Here is a 19,661-nt window from a genome sequence, read left to right on the forward strand (position 1 = left end):
TTTAAATTGATTTTGACATTTGTTTGGTTTAATTAGGTAACATTTGTCAATTATAAGCCACAACAATTTTTTTTCTTAATGTTAATTAATGATAAAATCATCTTTTAAACCTCAATATATTTTACAAAAAATAATTGTTTAATGGTAAAAAAAATAGAATATGCTAGAGCTTGGAGCTTTAAGTTTTTGTCCTAGAAGTTTCGCAATTTAAAAAAATACAGAAAAAGAGGGCATGAAAATGGAAGATAAGTGGGATAAAGAAAGAAAGAAGAAAGCCAAAGTCTACTATCGATGGCCACTTGCTCCGACAAACAAGGTAAGTCTACAATGGCTAGCATTGATACAGAGAGAGTGGAAAGGATAGTAACAAGAAAGATAAAGAAAATAAAATAAAATGAGTAAATATATATATATATATATAAAAGAAAGATGAAAAATAATTTTTGATTTTTTTTTGTTTTCTTGAGTTTACTTTTTATTTTTCATTAACATTTTTTCATAATTAATTTGATTTTTTTTTCAATAGGTTTTTTTAATGCTGAATATGTTCTATGTTGGTGGAAAGCAATGGGTTCCTCAGTTTTTTTTTTTCATTAACTCTCGTGCTATGACACAAGTACAAATCTAATTTAGTATAATAGTTGGCGATTTTTTTTCTCTCAAAGAGTATGGTTTGGATTATCTCTTCTCCAAGAGGATACATGATTAATGTTTAAATCTCATATATAGTAAATGTATTTTTTAAATTTTATAAATGAAATTAAAGAATTATCATATATTTTATTAAAATAAAATTTAAAATATTAATAAAATAAATAAACAAACATATAATAATATTTTAATTTCAATTATAAAATCTTAAAAACTCTACCATACTACCACTAATATATAAAATAATAATCTTACATTTTATGCTTCCATTAATTGTTTTGCTACAAATTTGCAAGACCTACAAGCCACAAGGTGTGCACCATTTTGTTTCAGCTTAAATTAAGGAAAAAATAAAAGCCCTAAAAAGAAGGGTATCATCAGTTTTAAAAAAAAAAAACTCATACTTAGTTTACTCGTAGCGGATCATGACTCCTTTCTTCTTGTCAATAGCGGATCACGACTTCTGAACCCTTTTGCTATGCCTTCCATTACCGTCGGTCGCCGTTCCCCATTCAACCAAATACCCTCCTAAAACCCTTTGCCTCTGCTTCGACAGTCCACTTCTCTCCCTCTCTCTTTGCAGTTTTCATTCCAGATGGTGAGCAAAAGACAGAAATTGGCTCGCAAGCAATACAAAGAAGCGAACCCTGAGCTGCTTCAGACCCCAGAGCCAACCCCAGCGAAAGACCCAGACAAGAAGAAGAAGATCAATTTCAAGCGCAAAAGAGAAGGACGCAAAGAGCCTAAAGACCCCAATGACATCCGCAGGAAGCGGATTAGAAAAACACCCACTTAGAATTCCTGGCATGAGGCCTGGTGAAAGATGATATATATATATATAAAGCCAAAGATCATATTGCCAAGCCCTGCCCTCAAAAAGCTCAATGGGAAAAGTATATGGTTAGATTTTGTTTTGATTTCAACTACATTTCTTTTTTAATTTGGAATATTATGAGCTTTTTTACTTTAATTTGCTGTTTTGTTCTTTGTCTTTTGATGTTTATAGGTATGTTTGCTCGGTCATCAACGTGGACACAGCTGAAGAACTGCCCTGATGTTACGGATAAAAGGAAGTGTTACAACTGTGGAGAAACTGGGCATTCACTCGCGAAATGTCATCAACCTCTTCAAGATGGTATTTTTCTCTTTTTGATTTTATCAGTTAGAATGCTCTACATTCGGTTTATTCTTTCCTTGATTCTGTAAACTTGTGTGCAAAGTCTTGGAGTGTTAGTTTACCATTATGATTATGATTACATTTTCAAAATTTTGGTGTGATTCCGCACAAAAGTCTTGTTGAAGTTGGTCTCTCAGATGATATTAAGTTTTTTAATGCATTTCTTCTTGACAAATGCAAATGTTATCTTCAAAATGAATTTGGTATTGTTTTTGTTATAGTTTTTATTATACGTATGGTTTAAAGCACGAAATTTCTATTCCAGAATAGGCTTGTTTTTCTAAGCATTTCATCAAGGAGAAGCTCTTGTTTGCTTTATGTAAATTTATTTTTTACACAAATGTATATAAGATAAAAACACTTGTTTCAAGCTTGCAATTATAACTTGTTTGTGTTTGCGCTTCTCATCATTTATTGCTAGGAACAATGATGGCTCTCCTTCAAATTGCAGGGGAACTAAGTTCGCCAAATGTTTTGTTTGTAAGGAAATTGGATATTTGAGGAAGAATTGTCCGAAAAATACTCATGGAATCCATCCGAAGGTACATTTTGAGTAAATTATTTGCAGCTTTTTTATTTTCTTAGTGCAGAGTCTCTTGTATTCTTGGGGAGCAGACTACATTTTTGTTGATATGGATGTTCATTGGTAAATGTTTCAATCCATCACAGAAATCTTTTTCCTCACTGTATCTGTATCTGACACCTTGTAGTTCTTTTCTTCTTTTGTTTTTGCTCCCTATAGGGTGGTTGTTGCAAAATATGTGGTGGTGCAACCCATTTGCCCAAAGATTGTTCCGACAAAGGCAAAAAATCAACTGCTGCAGTTACCAGAGAAGGTGGTGCAGGTAAGTCTTTCACTACCATAATTCTGGGTTTATCCCAAATGTTCAGTTTTCATTACCATGATTTTGAAGCTTAGAGAAAGCAGAGAGCACCTAACTAATTTCGATGTGAAAATCTTGATATGGACAATGGCAAGAAGATCCACAATTTTTTTTGTTAGTGATTTCAGAAAAAAGAGAAAAAAAAAAGAGGAAAAATATATCTTTCAAAAGTTTCTCAACGTGTTTGAGGTTAGTGATCTTTTTATTCTTCTTAAGTAATGTTAAGAAGTTAAAATGACAAATAAAGAAACAACCTGGATAGGATAAGAATCTCAGTCCTACGGTCATGCTCTGCTCTTTTCCATTATCCCATGTTGTAGGATTACTGGTGATGTGATAGAAAGTACTTTGATGCGGAACTACTGCTATGCTTTTGCTTTTTGTTTGCTCATGCTGCATGAGCAAGAAACTATTATGTGTGACACATCAAATACAGGAGTGTGGTTTATTTGTTGGTTGTTGCTGGAATTTGAAGTATATTTACGATAGAGATAATTTCAATGCTATGTTTAACAATTACAAGTAACTTGAATCTGTCATTATTGATTAAAGTCAAGATATTTGGTCAAAATTAGGACAGAGGAGCAGTTGTGATAATGCTTATATGATGTAAGTCTGCTATATTGATCTTGGCTGCTTTCAAAGAAAAAAATTGACTCCTCTGTGAATAATATGCCATAGATTCTAATAATTGGAATTACACGGTGACCATAGTGTCTGGAAGTGTTTGGAATTTAAGGTGAAATTCGTTGTAAAGCTATCGCCACTTTCCCATTATATGCTGTCAAGTTAGCTTGTGACGAATGTGAAATCCATGCTGCCAATCTAGATGACCTGCTAAGAATTCTGGTTATCTGACGGCATCATCTTATTGCTCTTCTTGTGTGTGCAAGCACATGGTATAGTGTTATGCATGTTAAAATGTTAACCTTATCCTTTGTATCATTTCCTGATTTCAGCAATTGATAGTGGAGAAAGACTTGCAGCGCAAGTGACAAAATTCATTCATAAGTGGGGATGATCTTGAGGATGACTTCATGGCACAGGACTTTGAGTCAACAGACCAGGATGCTTCTGATGCAAAAGATGCTAAGAGAAAATAAAAAAAGAAACGAGGGAATTTTGAAGAATAAAAATTCTCTTACCCTGAACTTTATGAGTAGTATTCTGATCTGTGCTAACAGATGCCTGCTGTATTTCGAATAGTGCTGACGTTGCTATATTTCACAAATGCTCTATATCATTTGAAATATATTTATTTTCTCCCACTTTCAGAATTTGCTTCTTGAGAACTTGTTTTTTTTTTTTTTTCTTACCACCAACACGAATTCTTTTGATGTATTTTTATGTTTGGTCCTGTGTCAAATAACAGTGGGAATTTATTCGTTCTCCCTTGACATCATTTGAACTTGAATGAATTCTTTCAATATTGCATGTATTCATTTCTGGCCTTGCAAGACATTAGCATCCATCTCGGTTTTGCTCTTAATGTGATAATCGGGCTAATTAATAACTCATTAGCAATTTCGAGACGACATAATTAATTGTGGGACCTATTGTTGTCCATCTTACGTGATTTATTTTGTATAAAGATGATCAAAATCTATGGATAAGGGAAGAAGCTACAATATTTATACAGGTGCTGGAATTGTACAAAGGATATCGAAATGTACGAATAAAGCAAGGGGTTGCAGAATGTGGTATTATAATTTAAACTTCAGGCATGTTGGATTCTACTCTTTAATAGTAATTACATGAATTAATTAAGTCAAGCTTCTAGATTCACAGGCCTAAGCCAACCTCACCCAGCCGATGGAAAGAAGAAACGTCTAATTTGGTAGATGGCTGCATTGGGACTTTGGGAGGACATGCAGCGACCTTAATCTTGTTTTAGGTGTAGCAAACTGATGATAGAAGAAATAGGAGATATATACAGCTCTAGCACAAAACCTAAACTTCTATCAGGAAACCTGATGTAAGGGATAAAATGTGGAATGAAAGAAGAAAGTTTTACGCAAAAAAAATCAAAATGATAAATATAGGCAAACTGTTGTTGTGGACATGATTAGCCTTAGAAGCTTGGAGAGTTGTCTACCCTTGTTTTGCCCTCAATTTTCTCTTCACCACCGCATTTGACTCTCCTCTCAATATCTCCCCTGAATTAAGGATCTCTTCCTATCCTTCCCCATACTACATTTCTCTGTTTCTTCTTTTTCCTCCTCTTCATTTCTCATAGGACTTGTTTCTCTTTGGACGACGACAAAATGGTAAGGTCTCTTTTCCGCTGTTTCTCATCTTTTGAAGGATCATATTATTTGGATTTTCCAATATCATCTTTTTATTTTGATTTTCGTTTCATTAGTTATTGATTGGGAAAATCCAATTATGAGGCCATAGCAACTTTCCAGGGCCAATGATGTTTCATGTTATGTTATTATAACAACTTTTTTCTACAATTTTTAAGCAGGCGTATCAATTAGATTAGTGCAACGGTTGCAATCATCTTTAAACATTATCCCAGGTTTTCTGTTTGATTTAGAAATTACAGACAGATAGTTTTATTCATATATTTCTTGTTTTCTTTTCATATGTCCGAACTAAAATTTTGGATTAGGCGAACTCGGCATCTGGAATGGCTGTGCATGATGAATGTAAGCTGAAATTCTTGGAGCTAAAAGCAAAGAGGAACTACCGGTTCATTACTTTCAAGATTCTGAACCAACAGGTGGTGGTAGACAAACTTGGCAGCCCTGAAGAAACCTATGACGATTTCACAGCATCTTTACCGGCCGATGAGTGCCGCTATGCTGTCTTTGATTTTGATTTTACTACGGCTGAGAACTGCCAGAAAAGCAAAATTTTCTTCATTGCATGGTAACCACCCTATTTATTTTTCTCCCACATTAATCTACCTCTACGCCACTCACTAGACATAGGTTGAAACAGTCAAATTTTGTCACATAAAAACTTTAGGCTAAAAGCTGACTCCTGTTTGAATGAATCTTTTTTCTCTGTTTGAGTCATGAAAAACATGTAGAATAAAAGAATTTTCAAGGACGTAAAAATTTAAAAAGAAAAAAAGGCCACTCCTATCCTGTTATTTGGATTGCGAATGCTGCTTCAATTGATGAAATGTAAAGTGAAAATGATGTATAAGAGTCCAATATGAAAAGGGCTTTTTTTTTTTCTCTTTTTCAAGCCAAAAACAAGAGAAAAAAAGAAGGATGGGGGTCTTGTCTTTCTTTCTCATTTTTCTTCAAGTTTTTTGCAGGTCACCCGATACATCAAAGGTGAGAAGTAAGATGGTGTATGCCAGCACTAAAGACAGATTCAAGAGGGAATTGGATGGCATTCAAGTTGAGTTGCAGGCAACAGATCCTAGTGAAATGAGCTTTGACATTATAAAAGGCCGGGCGCTGTAAACGCTATTCTTGCGTTTTTCTTCTCCAAACATTCACTCTGTTCTAAGCATTACCATTTGTGAGCATTGTTTATTTGTATTTTTAAGAAAAATTTCTTCTCTTAAAACATTTTCACCTTTTGCTGTGTGGGTTTTTTACAATTGACTGTGCAGTTTTAATGTACTAATATTATCCATACCTTTATGCTAAATACATTTTCAATCATTTCTATTTCATCTTAGATATATGAATAGTTGATAGAAATATTAGTAATAGAGTAAAAGAGTGTGAGCACCAACAAAGAATAACAAACATGCCTCATTTCCTCAAATTTGTGATAATCGAGGTTTAAATCCTGTATATGGAAACGAAAATTTCATTGCAAAAGCAAATTAACGTTGAATTTTCCAAAGAGAATATAATACTAGGAGTTCATTGAACTACTTGGTCCTTCCTCTTTTGCTTATCCACCACCTAACCCCACTTTCTGTGGCAAGCTTTGAGAGTTAAAGCCAGACGCTAGCCTACTAGTAATTTCTCAGCAACAAGCATGGTGCAGTTTTCTGAGTTCCTGTCTCTCTCTCTCTGAGTGCAATGATATATTTTTGGAATCACTTCTCAAATATGATTGAGAAACTGTTGAATCCTATTCCGTTGTGGTTACCTTGTGCATTTAATCCGCACTGTTCTGTTCATGCCAAAATTCAAGCTTCAATGGTTTGACTATCAAGATAAAAATCCATCTGGGTCCCTCCTTTTCAATTGGAATACATTGAAATGGAGTCTTGAAAATTTGGAAAACAATTTCCTCAATGGCTTTCCGATGCTAGCATCTAGGATACCGTGCCAAAATGGATTAAGGACATGAATATCTACTAACTGGACCTCTCCCACAAACGGATTATGGGAACCCTGCCAGTATTTCCTTCCAGCTTGAAGCACTCAGATCTCTCCAATAACTGAATCTCCTGTGCCTTTCCCAAAATTATTGGTGATATGTTGCCTGTATCGAAGCATTTGATTCTTTCTGACAACCTTTTGAACAGTTCAATTCCAAACTCGTTGTGCCGTATTAAAACTCTAATAGTTCTAGAACTCTTAAAAAATGCCTTGTCCAGAAATATTCCTGACTACTGTAGAGACCATCAAGACATTGAAGTTTTAGATCTATCATCTAACAATCTCGAAGGTGTTATTCGAGCACTATTGGGCATCTTGATTTGCTAAGATGGTTGGACTTGAGCAACAATAATCTCAATGAAGAGCCACCATTGGGCTTACAAATTGCACATCTTTTAGATTTTTGGATTTAGGTGAGAATGCATTCTTTGGAAGTGTACCTAAATGGATTGGGGATAGCTTTTGGTTCCTAAGAGTTCTCAGGTTACGAGAAAAGAAAATAAATTCAAAGGTAATATCCCTTCGCAACTCTGCCAACTCGCTACTGACCTGCGAATGCTTGATCTTGCAGAAAACAATCTCAAAGGGAGGATACCTTATAGTTTTGACAACTTAACTGGCATGGTCCTTCCCCAGACAGATGTCACTAGTTTTGAAAGCTATAAGTACTTGCTAGGTTGGGATGAGGAGAACTTAGCATGGGTCATGAATGGAAGATTCCTCGAATACACATTGCCTTGTTGCTTTTGGTTAATTCAGGACAAATCCCTGAAGAGCTAACTTTCCTCACAGGGTTAATTGGTCTGAATTTGTCTCATAACCGGTTATAGGGAATGATGCCAAATTAGATATATAGGGGAACTTGAGATGCTGGAATCTCTCGACTTGTCAGTAATTGAACTTTCTGCGTGATACCAAGTAGTTAAGTATGTCAACTTTAACTAAACTAAGTCACCTCAACTTGGTCATACAATAACTTCTCAAGACAATTTCCAAATGACAATGAACTCCAAATTCTTTATGATCCATCCATTTGTGCGGTAACCCCCTACTCTGTGGCGCTTCACTATTAAAGAAATGCTTGGATGATTAGCCTCATCAACGCAACAAATTAGACAATGGTATTACATTTTAGTATTTGAACTTCATTCCATTTTGTGTTACGTATGATGGATTTCAATTTGATAAATGGGATTCAGTTTCTATTACTCGTTCTTAGTAACACTGATGCACAAACATAATGCTGATGTCCAATGATCAGTTCCTTGGATCTCCAGAAATTTCTCTTTTTCTTGGTTATATAATTACAACCAGAAATTTCAAATGTTATACATAAAATGTGATGATAGCACCTGAAATATGGTAAATTATTGATAATGATACATTGTCTTATTAGTATTTTTTTCCTGTTAATATTAGCTTTGATGCAAGAATACATTCCGGATCTGTTTCGAATAAGTATGAAAGAATATCCTTTCCTGGACTGCTTATTTTTGCTTTTCCCAAAATTCCTTCTCCAATTCCTCTACTTGCTTTATTGAATTCTCCTTTTTACTAAGCAAGGCATAAAGAGATGGGGGATCATAAGGTGGAGGCATGGTGCATGGACTTGTAACTGAGGGACCCTTCACCATTGATTCCATCATGAACTCCTTCTTTAATCCTTCCGCTGGACAAGCCATTGTTTCCGAACACAATTCAACGGCTTTTCTAGGTATGGTGGGCTTAAATCTTAAGAGTTTAGCATACTCATTTAAAAGATGAAACATATAATCATACACGAAGTCCATCTTCAATTCCTCTTTAATAAACTCACTCGCGGCCTTCCCTATGGCCTGTGCCTGATGAAACAAAATGAAAATAATGGAATGAGGAAAAAAACAGTTAGAAAATGAAGTAATACATACAAAAACAATTCAGATCATTTTCATCATTTTGATGGGAGAATTTTAAGTTGTAGTATCAATTGCATTCTCATGTAATCTAACAATTATGCAACTTGAACCCTGCTACAGCTCTCAGATTAGTGAGCAAGAACCTCCCATTTTATTATACTCATGGCAGAGCCGAACAAGTTGCTACGAGGTTACCTCTTCCTGATGGCTGTTGCCCCAGTCAACTGCATGCTTGATAGATCTGCACTTGTCATTAGCCTTGATGGGCCAATAATGCTCCATTGGCTCCAAACTTCTGGTGAAAAAATCATAGTACCGGGGTTTTACCAGTAAGGTAACAGAATCACAAGCTAGAATGTATTTTTCACTGACAGACCATGCCGACCCTTCAACATAGATCTTAAACCTGCATGAATTATACATGCATTCAGAAAAAAAAAAAGGCATGAATATATAACAGAATAAGTACTAATTAAAGAAGTAATTCAAATTTACGTACAACAAATAAATAAATAAAAGGTGAAAAACTTGATCTTTAACCTATGTACACATTGGTTTGCCAGATTTGATTGCTTGAACCCTTGCCGTGATTCTCGTCCCCAATCCTGCCAATAGTTTCCTACGATTAGATTGAATAACTGCTACATCCCTGTTTGTTAGCTTACTTTAAAAAAATGTTTCTCTATCCCTATTAATCCCAATTAAATTGTCACACTTTTTTTTTGGTCAAAATTTTCTAATTTGATCATTATTATTTTAAATATTTTAATCAATTAAATTTTATAAAACATATATTTAAAAACTTTTTCATTCAAAGTTTTTAAAATATATTTTTTTTACATTTTTATCATCAATAAATACATAAATAACATGAGGTTAAAATTTAAACTTTTAATAAAAACATCAAAATATGACAATTTAAAAGCAACGGATGGAATAATTGTAGATGTTGTTTAATGAAATCATTATTGGAAAATTAATCCTAGATGAAATAAACTTTTGATTATTTAGACAAAATTAAAAGAATAATAAAAATATATGTTAAATTGTAAAGAAGAGAAAAATGTGAAATAATTATACATATTTTTTTTGTGTAAAAAACTTACACATTTTTATAATGGAAAAAATTTTTAAAAAAAAGTGAATTTTAAAATTAAATTTTCTCTTTGAAAAAAAAATGTAAATTGCTGTTATAATATTATAAAACAAATATATTTTTTATTTATTTTTCCTATCAATTTTTTAATAGAATTAGATTCTATTACATCGTGATACTAAAATAAACTAGGGAATAATGAATATTCCAATGAAAATAAAAGTGGAAGCACCTGGGCATAGACACGAGCACCCCAGTCCCGTTTGTCAGAAACGTTGCATTTGAGGAGGCGTTGCCTGGTTATGGCAACATTGGGATTCCCTTTCCAGTAAGCATAAGGCTCCCTTTCGTCCCATCTCATTCTTTTGTTGCCTTCCTTCAGCTCATTTAACAACGGCACCCACGACTTTATGCGAATCTCAGGCCTGATACACGCAAATCATACGAATGATTATCATGTAAAAGCATTTTTCACCAATTACATCAAAGATTAAAAAAGGGTCTCACCATCCCCAGAAGGACCAGTCCGGAAAAACGATATCTAGTGTTCGGTCATCTTTGCAGTAACGGAACAAAGGAGGTGGGGTCGTGGCATTGGGCCCACCATAGTCGTTTGACTTGATGACCGGCCAGTCGACACAATCAAACATGAGATCCAAATCCGGTATTTTTCCTGCATACTTCCTTAACAACTGTATGATCCCCCACAGCGTGAAAACATCCCTTGTCTGAAACGACCTATGATATTTCTCCACGTAAGCCCTCCCGTTTACTATTACCAATCTGAAATTAGCCGTTCTCTTGGCCCTCTCCAGCATGCCCAGTGTGATCCCCGTGTACGCCCATGGCCTCAGATCTTCATGGATCCAACGGAAGTAATCTGGACACGTTGTATTTATATTTAAATTACTGTCTGGATCTTCCTCGGTGGTTTTAGGGTAGTTTGTGGGGCAGGATCGTGTGAGATGAAGTGCAGTGCAGTTAAGTGGGATTTCTATTTGCTGTCGGGCCTTTTTGGGGGTTTCACCTCTTGTTCCTGTAGTTAGCATGGGCTTCTGCACCAATCCACCAACAAAAGTCTGCAAGCCGACAGCGCCCCCATTAGAGAAAGGGTAGTGAGTAGCATAGGCGGAGCTGCCAAGGACCCATTTGGATCCCCGTATCTCGCGCAATGTGATTAGACGCGATTATCAGTTTTACGCCATTTGGATAAGAATGGTGCTGTAGAGTTATTTTCATCTTGCCGTACCACTGAGGTTAAAAATTTTGAAATTGTGTTTTTTAGATAAAATTCAAAGGGTGTTCATCGATCCAATTTATTTGATGTTGACATTAACATTAATTTTATTAATTATCATTGTTCCAATAAAAAAAAATCATTTTCACCTATGAATACTTTGAAAAACTCATTTGATTAATCAAATGGGTGATTAATATTTAAATGATATATTAATTTTGTCTATTAAATGAATATATTCTAATAACAAAATTATTATGCAATCTTTTCAAAATATGAAATACCATTGTTAGAATTTTAACAATTATGATTAGATATAAAAATTTTAATTTTAATTTCTAATTATTTATTTTTTATATATTTTAATATATTTCAACTAAGCCCCACTCAATAAAATTTATGACTCTGCACTACTTGACCATACAAATTGCATATCAAAGGTGATAGCATTAAATAGTAGTTTGTTTTTTATTTGGAAAGAAATGAGGAAATCAAATTCAATTCTCTGTAAATACTAAATTTAAATACTAAATTTCATTAACATGAATAATGAAATTAGATTCCACTTTAATAACATCATGTTGAAGGGAGGGACCAAAGGTTTCAAATATAGTTAAAAACGCGTTTAGTTTGTGAAATTTAATGTTTTTCTTAAAAATTTTATTTTTTAATGTGATTTTTGCGTTAGGTTCATTGAATTTAAAATTTTTTTAGAATCTAACATTTTCCATAATGCCAAGAAGAGAAAAAACAACCTAAAATTAGAAATCTTTCTTCCATTAAGACTTTTTAAATTTCTGATTGAAAGCAAAATTTTCCCCTCTTTAATCATGAGTAATTGGTCTTAATGGTTTATTTATTATACCTTTTAATATCAAAAACATTATATCGTAAATCAAAAGCCAACTGACACATGAAAGGCATTCGAAACCCTAAATTTTGGCATCTGACAATGTATAGAGATAAATTTTATTTTTACAAAATAAAAATTAATTTTATTTAATTTTTTTTTTGAGTTTTTATTTAATAGAATTAATATTGTATTAAGTTTTTACAATTCATTTAAATTTATTTAATAAAAATATAATAACTAAAATTGTTAACATATATATTTTGTATATAATATTGTAATTATTTAAAATAAAATATATTTAAAAAATTTGTTGGATACAAAAAATTCTCATTTAGTTATAAACTACCATTGAAACTAAAAAACGTAATTTATTATGAGAGTTAGTATTTGATGAATTATCAATGTAAAATTTTAATTATATAAATAAAATAAAAAAAATGACACATGTTTTATATTTTTTATTAAATTTTTATTTTTTAAAATATACATTAAATATTAAATGGGAACTCCTATTGTTAATATAGACGTGTATGACCTTTCTAAAACTGATAGCAGACTTGCAAGGATGCAAACACAAACCGACCAGTGTGGCAATTCCAAAGTAGTAGATTATGCAGAGGGGTAGGTGAATTTTAGTTGAAAGTTATGACTCTCCCTAAAAAGATTTTCTCTTTGGCTCTTAAAAGGTTGAAAATCAAACTACTTTTATTGGAAAGGAGTGCGCAGTCACCGACGTCAACACACATGGTAGGTGCTTGGACCAACAAAAGGTGGTGATCTCTCTTCATTTTTGTTTTTGAAATGAAAGGAAAAACCAAGGCTAGAATTTGGTCACGGCCGTGAAATGGGTTTTGATTTTCTTGGATTTTAGCTCAAGTTTTAGGATTAAAAAATATGGAAGGAAAGAGAGAGAAAAGGAGGGAGTGTTGACATGGGTGGGAGGTTTAATGGAGGAAACTAGGAGAGAAGAAGAGATGAGGAACAATAGAGGCCATAAATTTGACGATTGTTATTGTCTTTTATATTTTTTACGATATTTTTAGTAAAAAATGTATTAGATGACGTTTTAAGTAAATAACTGTAGTATTTTATTAATAAATAATTTTTTAAAAAACAAATTTTTATATATTTATTTTAAAATATAATATTTATTAATTAATAAAATAATATTATTTAATTTATTAATAATATATAAAATTTATATATTAAAAATATATCAAATATAAACTCATATTTTATTTTTTAACATTATGTTTGAAATTTTTAACCATCATTTTTTTATGTTAAATAAATAAAAATATAAAATAATTTACACATTATATAAATATATAAATTTATATATAAATAATTTACAAATAAATAAAATAAATTACACATTATATAAATATAAAAATTAAATTAATTAAATTATTTACAAATTAAATAAATATATTATGAAATTATTAATTACAAAAGTTCTTTAAATAATTATATATATAATATATTATTTATATGTCATTAAAGATAGTATAATAAAATAATTTTTTAAATAATTTTAAATTTCTTAAATTAAACATAAAAATTTTATATTTTTTAGAATCAACAAAATACAAAAATCATCGATTCGTTTTAAATATCACTTTTTTACAAAATTATTTTTTAAAATTTAAAAATCCAAAAACCAAAAGTGCAAATATAGGTTTAAACATGATTAATTCTAAATCACAAAAACATGCTTTTGTCTTTTTTGTTTTTTTTTTTCTCCGCATTTATGTGGCTGAAATATTGAAGCCTAAGTATCGGAAAAACCACTTGTCATCCCAATGGCCAAGCAAATTATAAAGGACAGGTAAACAAGTCATAAGAAAGTGGGAAACAAAAAAACACAAGAAAGGTCCCATAGCCAGCACATGAAAGTGATCAAAGCCATAACACGCCTCCCAAATCAATGATTTCTGGGATGAATTTTTTAGCCTACACCTAATTATGCCTTCCAATCGTTCTTCTCAATTAATTCTTTTATTCTTAACTACGCATATGCGCTGCGCTTAAAGCTACGTCGTTTTGACGGCGTGAGAAAATGCGTCTTCTTTTTGGTAATAACCGTAATATAAACTCTTTTTTTACGAGTCAATTTCGTGCTAACTAAATAATGCAGGAAAGTTATTATGGTAGTAATAATATAATAATATTAATATTTTATTACTTACAGTGGTGTCAAGCAAACTCGTGGAGACCAACGCGCCGATGAGTATTACGATGAAGACGATGAATATAGCTGAGGATCTCGCTGATGATTTCACGGAAGGCCGCCGGACGGTTTCCGTGAATTGACTGAAGAGCCCGGCCGATCCATTCTCCTGTTGCATGTTGTTTCCTCTTGTGTCGATATTCATCTCTAATTTCTATCTCCCTCCGTTGCGAGACTTCTGGTATAACCAACTGCTTCTGTCTAGTCTCTTTGAAGACCGATAGAGACTCTATTCTGAAGATTTCATCAGATAGGGTAGCTCATTTTCTGGTGGAAAATTGGCAGCAAAGAAAAGTCCATGAACCTGGAAAGTGTGTTCCGGGGCTGTACTTGAGTTTCTCAGCTCTGTTATATTTGGAGAAATTAATAAGAGAGAACTGGGAACCTGATGTAATATCTGTTGTACTCGTGGTGGAGTACGAAGGTATTTCAGTGGAAACGTGCCGTACTTTAGGCTTAGGTCAGCAAAAGAGGTGATGAATTGAAAAAGGTTAAGGTTTTTTAGGAGTACTTGGGGGTTCGGATAAAAGAAAATGAAGAAAGAAGAGAAAAATATAATGATATTAATGCTACAAAAAAGGTAGGAACCAGGAAAGGAAAAGTTTCAAATAGAGGAGTTCGAACGGAAGATAGAAGAGAGTAAAGGGAGTGAGGGATCAAGAGAGAGAGAGAGAGAGAGAGAGAGAGAGAGAGAGAGAGAGAAAAAAGAATAAAAGAGTTACAGGCAGAGCCTGAGGGGTGGACTGAGCTCGTGAGAAAGCATGCGCAGTTATGTTCTTTAAATTTTTGTTTTAAGGTCAGAATTCAGAAACTTGGTGAAAGAACGAGGAGCAAAGGGGTTTCTCAAACTTTTCCCAAGCAGAAGCAGTGAAGTGGAATTGAAAGAACAAAAGTACAAAAGTAAAAGCCGAAAGTGTGGCGGTAGTGGAGTGCACTTCCTACTTTTAGCGGTTTCCAACGGGAATTCAGTGGTTCACATGTACATTAATTTTTGCTTCTTTCTTTGCCCATTGGAGTTGTGTCTTAGGCTTTTGTTTTTGACATATTCATACCTTAACTCTTTACCTCTCATATTGCAATCGGGAATAAAATCCGTCTAAAACAAGAAAATTATTAATTATTCATACTACAATCATCAGTTTTTCAGTTTCTAATAGGTTGTTGGAGCAAATCAAATAATCAATCAAATTCCTTTAATTAATTCATAACCTAACTAAATTTATGAGAATGAAATAGGTACCTGTTTCCTTTGATACAATTGATCAAGGTATATTTAACAATTACCAATATTTTTTATAGGATTAGCAACAATTTTTTTTATAATTAGAAAAAATTATTCCTACTACTTTTTTTCTAAAACGAAAATATAATTTAAAAATTAATAACATAATTATTTTGAATAAAAAGGAATACTGTATACACGGAGTGAAGTTCAATATATATGAAGGATTTAAGTTTAGAAGTTATCAATATGATAATTTAATAAAATATTAAAATTTTAATTTTAATATAATAAAATTTATTTTTTAATCACTTCAAATAAAAAATAAAAAATTCTTATTTTAAAGTTCATGGCACAAATTCTTCGTTGCAAGATGGTGCTTGTAATTATCAAAAGTTCCATCCAACAGTCATCTCCCAAAGCTTTCAGCTTTCTTTTTCAATTATTTGTTTTTCTTATTTTTACTTTTAGTCGGCATATGCCCAAGGAAGTGGAACTAGGTGCCAGGTGGAGAGCAGAGAGCTAAATAAAGAAACGAAAATCAAGAGTGGCACATGGCTTTCAGGCCCAGCCTAGGGATCCGATTTTGAATATTCTTCTACTCTTCCTATAGGGACATCATGGGCCCGAGTGTAAATCTCGTTTTTACTGAGTTTTTGTTAGGTTGCGGACCAAGTTTGCATGCTCATGTCTGGCCCATAATCTTGTGGGGTACCCAAAATCTCTGAATAGATAGGGTAAAACAAAACAACCAACCAACCGGTGACATTGTTGGTGGTCCCTGTCTCCTTGAGCAACCCAAAGTTGGGGCATCAGATGCCTTGCATGACCAACACTGGGTTTAACTTCTGATGAAACTCGAGCCTACAAACTACCTGCCAGATATTTGACATTCAGTTGAAATTACTCAACTGAACGTTGGGATTAGGTTGGGAACTATGTGTCGGGGATAATGATTATTTTGGGTTTGATGTGTTAACAAAATTCTGGGGATTTGGGAGAAAATGTGAAACAAATAAGTCTAGAGAAAGGTTTTATTTGTTGTATTCCGTAATATTTTTATCACATGAGTTGCACTTGCACATGACGACGGCACTAAGGTTCCAGCATGATACAAAAAGTGAGTCTAATGTAATGGTGTTTTTCTGTACTCCAATGTAATCGGTGGGATTGTAAGCATGAAAGCTATTTTCTTTTTGCCCTTGAAAAACATCATGACTATGATCATTATGCTACCAAACAAGCCTAACAAATTATACCATAAAATTTCCTTTTTTTCATTTTGAAGAGACTAATATGTTTTTTCATCTTTCTTTATGTCTACTTCTAATATTTTGCAGCTTCTAAGAGAATATATATTGTGGGATGTTTTCTTTCCGTGAGGAGTTTTAACCTAAGCAAATTCATATACAACATTATGGTGATCATTGATATCACTACCATGAAAAACTTCAGATAAATAATCCAATGGTGACAAATATCTTCAGCTTTAGATTGTAAGGTCCACCATATCTGTAGAAAAATCATAAGATAAAGAGATATTTAGGTTGGGATAAGAGCAGAGCACCCAAAATTGCATTTTGACTACTCCTTGTCCATTTGGAAGCTTAGGTCGCAGCGTATCCTTGTGTTACTATCAAAATTCAAAACCTTTTTTTTTTTGGTAGCAAAGCAGATTCAGTTCTTTACTTTGAGAATTTCCCTTTTGCAGCGTCAATGGTGATTCAGTAAAGCCGACTTGGTTTTTATGTTGGTTTCTGCTTTATGTTCACTGTAAACAGAGTCGCAGACCTCAACACAAAAGGAGCTGAAAAAGAAAAACTATTCTCCTTTAGAGCACGTCTCCAACTTTGAAACTTCGGTTGGTAGTTAACTTCGAGTCGAAATTCAAGGAAACAATACAAATTGTGGACGACAGTGGAAGAATTTTAAGAAAACATGTTGAAACAACTCAATTTAGAAATAGAAACAGAAACATAGTCAAGTAATTAAGTACATGGGACCTATATGTAAATGGGGGCATCATATTTGTTTTTGCCCTTGATTTGAGAGTGTCATTAATCATTTCAAAGGGAACGTGGCATTTTACATTGGCATTGAGACAGAAAGTCACGCTTTCACAATCGCACGCGTGAACCTTCTCTCAATGCCCTCACTTATCAGAACCCAAGGCTCCTTCATCAGAGACCTTATAAAACCCCAGACTCAGCCCCCTGCTTGCACTTGCAAACGTAGAGCTCTTGTTTCTTCACCAAACCGCTCTCATCTTGAAAGCTTATACAACTATGTCTGCGGTGAGTTCCCTCTGTACCTTTCTCTCTCACAAGCACACACCAAGCCACAAACTAAAATTAGAAATGTAGAAATAAGATTCTAATAATGTGGATATATATATATATATATATGTAGGTATGTATGTATAGCAGATGCTGGAAGTCAGAGTTCCAAACCTGGATTGTCAGGGCTGCGCTTCCAGGTTAAAGAAAGCTCTCTTCAAGCTCAAAGGTACATTTTACATTTTCTCAAATCAAGGTACTTTTAATTAGGTCCTCCTATTCCTCTTTTCCATTGATTTTGCCTTCCTTTTTCTCTTTATTAATTCTATAAATTTTACAAGCAAGTGCCTAATTGGAATGACAATTACTACATAGATAAAAAGCCTTTGACAGAGATGCATTCATAATATGTATTACGGAGTGTAGTCGGTTGCTGCTATATGGTGCTTAATTGAGTGTTCATGGTGAAATAGCTTAACGTACTATGAGCTTTGAAAGATAACTTGAGCAAGGCCGAAGCATAGCTTTTTCGGGTTTTTAGCCCTTTCCCTTTTTGAAGTCGAGAATGTTGAATATGGCGGGCTATTGTGTCACAGTCTTTCCAAAAATTGGCCAGATCTGGTAAAAAGGGAACTATGGGCTTCTTCCAGCTCCATCAGTCTCCCTTTAAATATTTTACACCCAAAATATTTGGACCCAACCAGGAATTGCTCTGGGCTTAGCCTCTGCTCTATAACTAACTTGGGCTTTATTTATATATTTTAGGGGTTGAAGAAGTGGAAGCAGAAATGGATATCCAAAAAATCACAGTCCGAGGCTATGCGCTGGAAGAGAAGAAGGTGCTCAAAGCTATTAAACGCGCGGGGAAATCAGCAGAGCCATGGCCATTTCCAGTATACTCCCACTACACCTCATTTTACAAGTATCCATCCCATATAGTGAGCCATTACTACGAATCTTACAGAAATGAAGCTTCCAATGGAGTTCATACTTTCTTCCACACCCCAGCTATTTATTCGGTTGCCGTGGCATCTGATGAGGCCGTTGCTTCACTTTTCAGTGACGATAATCCACATGCTTGCTCTATCATGTGAACATATTGCAACCTTTTCTCATTTTTTTAAAAAATTTTCTTTCAATTTTATAGTTGGAATGACGTGTGCTAAATTTCATTTTGTTTGAGTTCTGCTTGCTATTGAGTGTTTGCCAAATATGATTAGAACATGAAATTTAGGTAGAATTTATTGACTCACTACTGCTTTTAGTTTCACCCAAAAAAAAAATTCAAAACTCAAAACTAAAAGGATTTCTTTAGCGACTATTTGCGTATCTATTGCACTTCAATTTGAAACCTAATGCAAATATAATGTATAGTATAAAAGGTGGCACTTGGATTAGCAATAGAGTTGAACCATTGTGAACCACTTCGATTACAAGTCATTAATTAACTTTCCAACTAGCTAAACTCGTATGGGAATACTTAAATGTTTTCCAGGCTTTTACAATTTAACTCAGGTCAAGTTTTACCACTTGAATATGATTTGGGCGGTGGCTTTTGCATGGAGAGGATAGGGCTGACCTGGAAGAGGAGATAAGTCAAAAATCATCCCCACTTCGATCCGTCGTTGGTACTTTTGAATAGGAATCTTGAAAAGCATGACAACGAAAGCCGCCCCTTTCGAAAGGATGACCTGTCCAATTTGTCCACAACCCAACTTTTGCCGTCATTCTCCACAAATTTTGAAAAGACAAAAAAAAAAAAAGACAATAACAAGTAGAGAGTGCGAACCAAATTTTTGGACCACGGAATGTACATTACATGCTCCATAACAATTTGTT

The 19,661-nt window shown here is 33.6% G+C and overlaps 3 protein-coding genes and 1 pseudogene across 5 annotated transcripts; 3 read left to right on the forward strand and 1 right to left on the reverse strand.

The window, feature by feature from the left end:
* The first annotated feature begins 886 nt into the window (after positions 1-886).
* On the forward strand, positions 887-4,139 carry LOC111274352 (uncharacterized protein C683.02c-like; annotated as a pseudogene). The gene is made up of 5 exons (XR_016329173.1): positions 887-1,551; positions 1,658-1,786; positions 2,280-2,370; positions 2,571-2,673; positions 3,672-4,139. The product of XR_016329173.1 is annotated as an uncharacterized protein C683.02c-like (transcript).
* Positions 4,140-5,312: 1,173 nt separating this feature from the next.
* Positions 5,313-8,036, forward strand: LOC149514003 (actin-depolymerizing factor 7-like). The gene is made up of 2 exons (XM_089746394.1): positions 5,313-5,586; positions 5,984-8,036. Exons 1-2 carry the CDS (start codon positions 5,345-5,347, stop codon positions 6,132-6,134), a joined length of 393 nt encoding a protein of 130 aa, XP_089602520.1. The 5' UTR covers positions 5,313-5,344; the 3' UTR covers positions 6,135-8,036.
* A 219-nt stretch (positions 8,037-8,255) lies between these two features.
* On the reverse strand, positions 8,256-15,273 carry LOC111288105 (uncharacterized). Of its 2 annotated transcripts, none has more exons than XM_022878877.2 (6): positions 14,284-15,273; positions 10,512-11,083; positions 10,237-10,429; positions 9,449-9,513; positions 9,104-9,314; positions 8,256-8,854 (listed from the first exon to the last, which is right to left on the reverse strand). In XM_022878877.2, exons 1-6 carry the CDS (start codon positions 14,467-14,469, stop codon positions 8,501-8,503), a joined length of 1,581 nt encoding a protein of 526 aa, XP_022734612.1. In that variant the 5' UTR covers positions 14,470-15,273; the 3' UTR covers positions 8,256-8,500. The 2 variants fall into 2 exon arrangements, with proteins under 2 accessions (XP_022734612.1, XP_022734606.1); XM_022878871.2 differs by having other exon boundaries at positions 8,361-8,854; positions 9,449-9,546; positions 14,284-14,619.
* A 1,993-nt stretch (positions 15,274-17,266) lies between these two features.
* LOC111288119 (heavy metal-associated isoprenylated plant protein 31-like) lies at positions 17,267-19,252 on the forward strand. Its single transcript, XM_089745809.1, has 3 exons — positions 17,267-17,840; positions 17,956-18,051; positions 18,588-19,252. The coding sequence occupies exons 2-3, from the start codon at positions 17,973-17,975 to the stop codon at positions 18,914-18,916; spliced, it is 408 nt and encodes a 135-aa protein (XP_089601935.1). The 5' UTR covers positions 17,267-17,840; positions 17,956-17,972; the 3' UTR covers positions 18,917-19,252.
* Positions 19,253-19,661: the final 409 nt, after the last annotated feature.

This window comes from Durio zibethinus, chromosome 17, assembly GCF_047325235.1.
Source record: "Durio zibethinus cultivar Kanyao isolate XHJ-2024 chromosome 17, ASM4732523v1, whole genome shotgun sequence".
In the NCBI taxonomy this organism is placed as follows: domain Eukaryota; kingdom Viridiplantae; phylum Streptophyta; class Magnoliopsida; order Malvales; family Malvaceae; genus Durio; species Durio zibethinus.

Excerpts from the sequence above, each read along its gene's own strand:
- LOC149514003 (XM_089746394.1), top strand. The coding sequence starts at position 5,345 with ATGGCTGTGCATGATGAATGTAAGCTGAAATTCTTGGAGCTAAAAGCA. Across the intron at positions 5,587-5,983 it reads AAAATTTTCTTCATTGCATG|GTCACCCGATACATCAAAGG; the intron begins GTAACCACCCTA and ends AGTTTTTTGCAG.
- LOC111288105 (XM_022878871.2), bottom strand. The coding sequence starts at position 14,469 with ATGAATATCGACACAAGAGGAAACAACATGCAACAGGAGAATGGATCG. Across the intron at positions 9,547-10,236 it reads GTGCTCGTGTCTATGCCCAG|TTATTCAATCTAATCGTAGG; the intron begins GTGCTTCCACTT and ends GGGATGTAGCAG. Across the intron at positions 8,855-9,103 it reads GCAACAGCCATCAGGAAGAG|GCACAGGCCATAGGGAAGGC; the intron begins GTAACCTCGTAG and ends TTGTTTCATCAG.
- LOC111288119 (XM_089745809.1), top strand. The coding sequence starts at position 17,973 with ATGCTGGAAGTCAGAGTTCCAAACCTGGATTGTCAGGGCTGCGCTTCC. Across the intron at positions 18,052-18,587 it reads AGCTCTCTTCAAGCTCAAAG|GGGTTGAAGAAGTGGAAGCA; the intron begins GTACATTTTACA and ends TATATATTTTAG.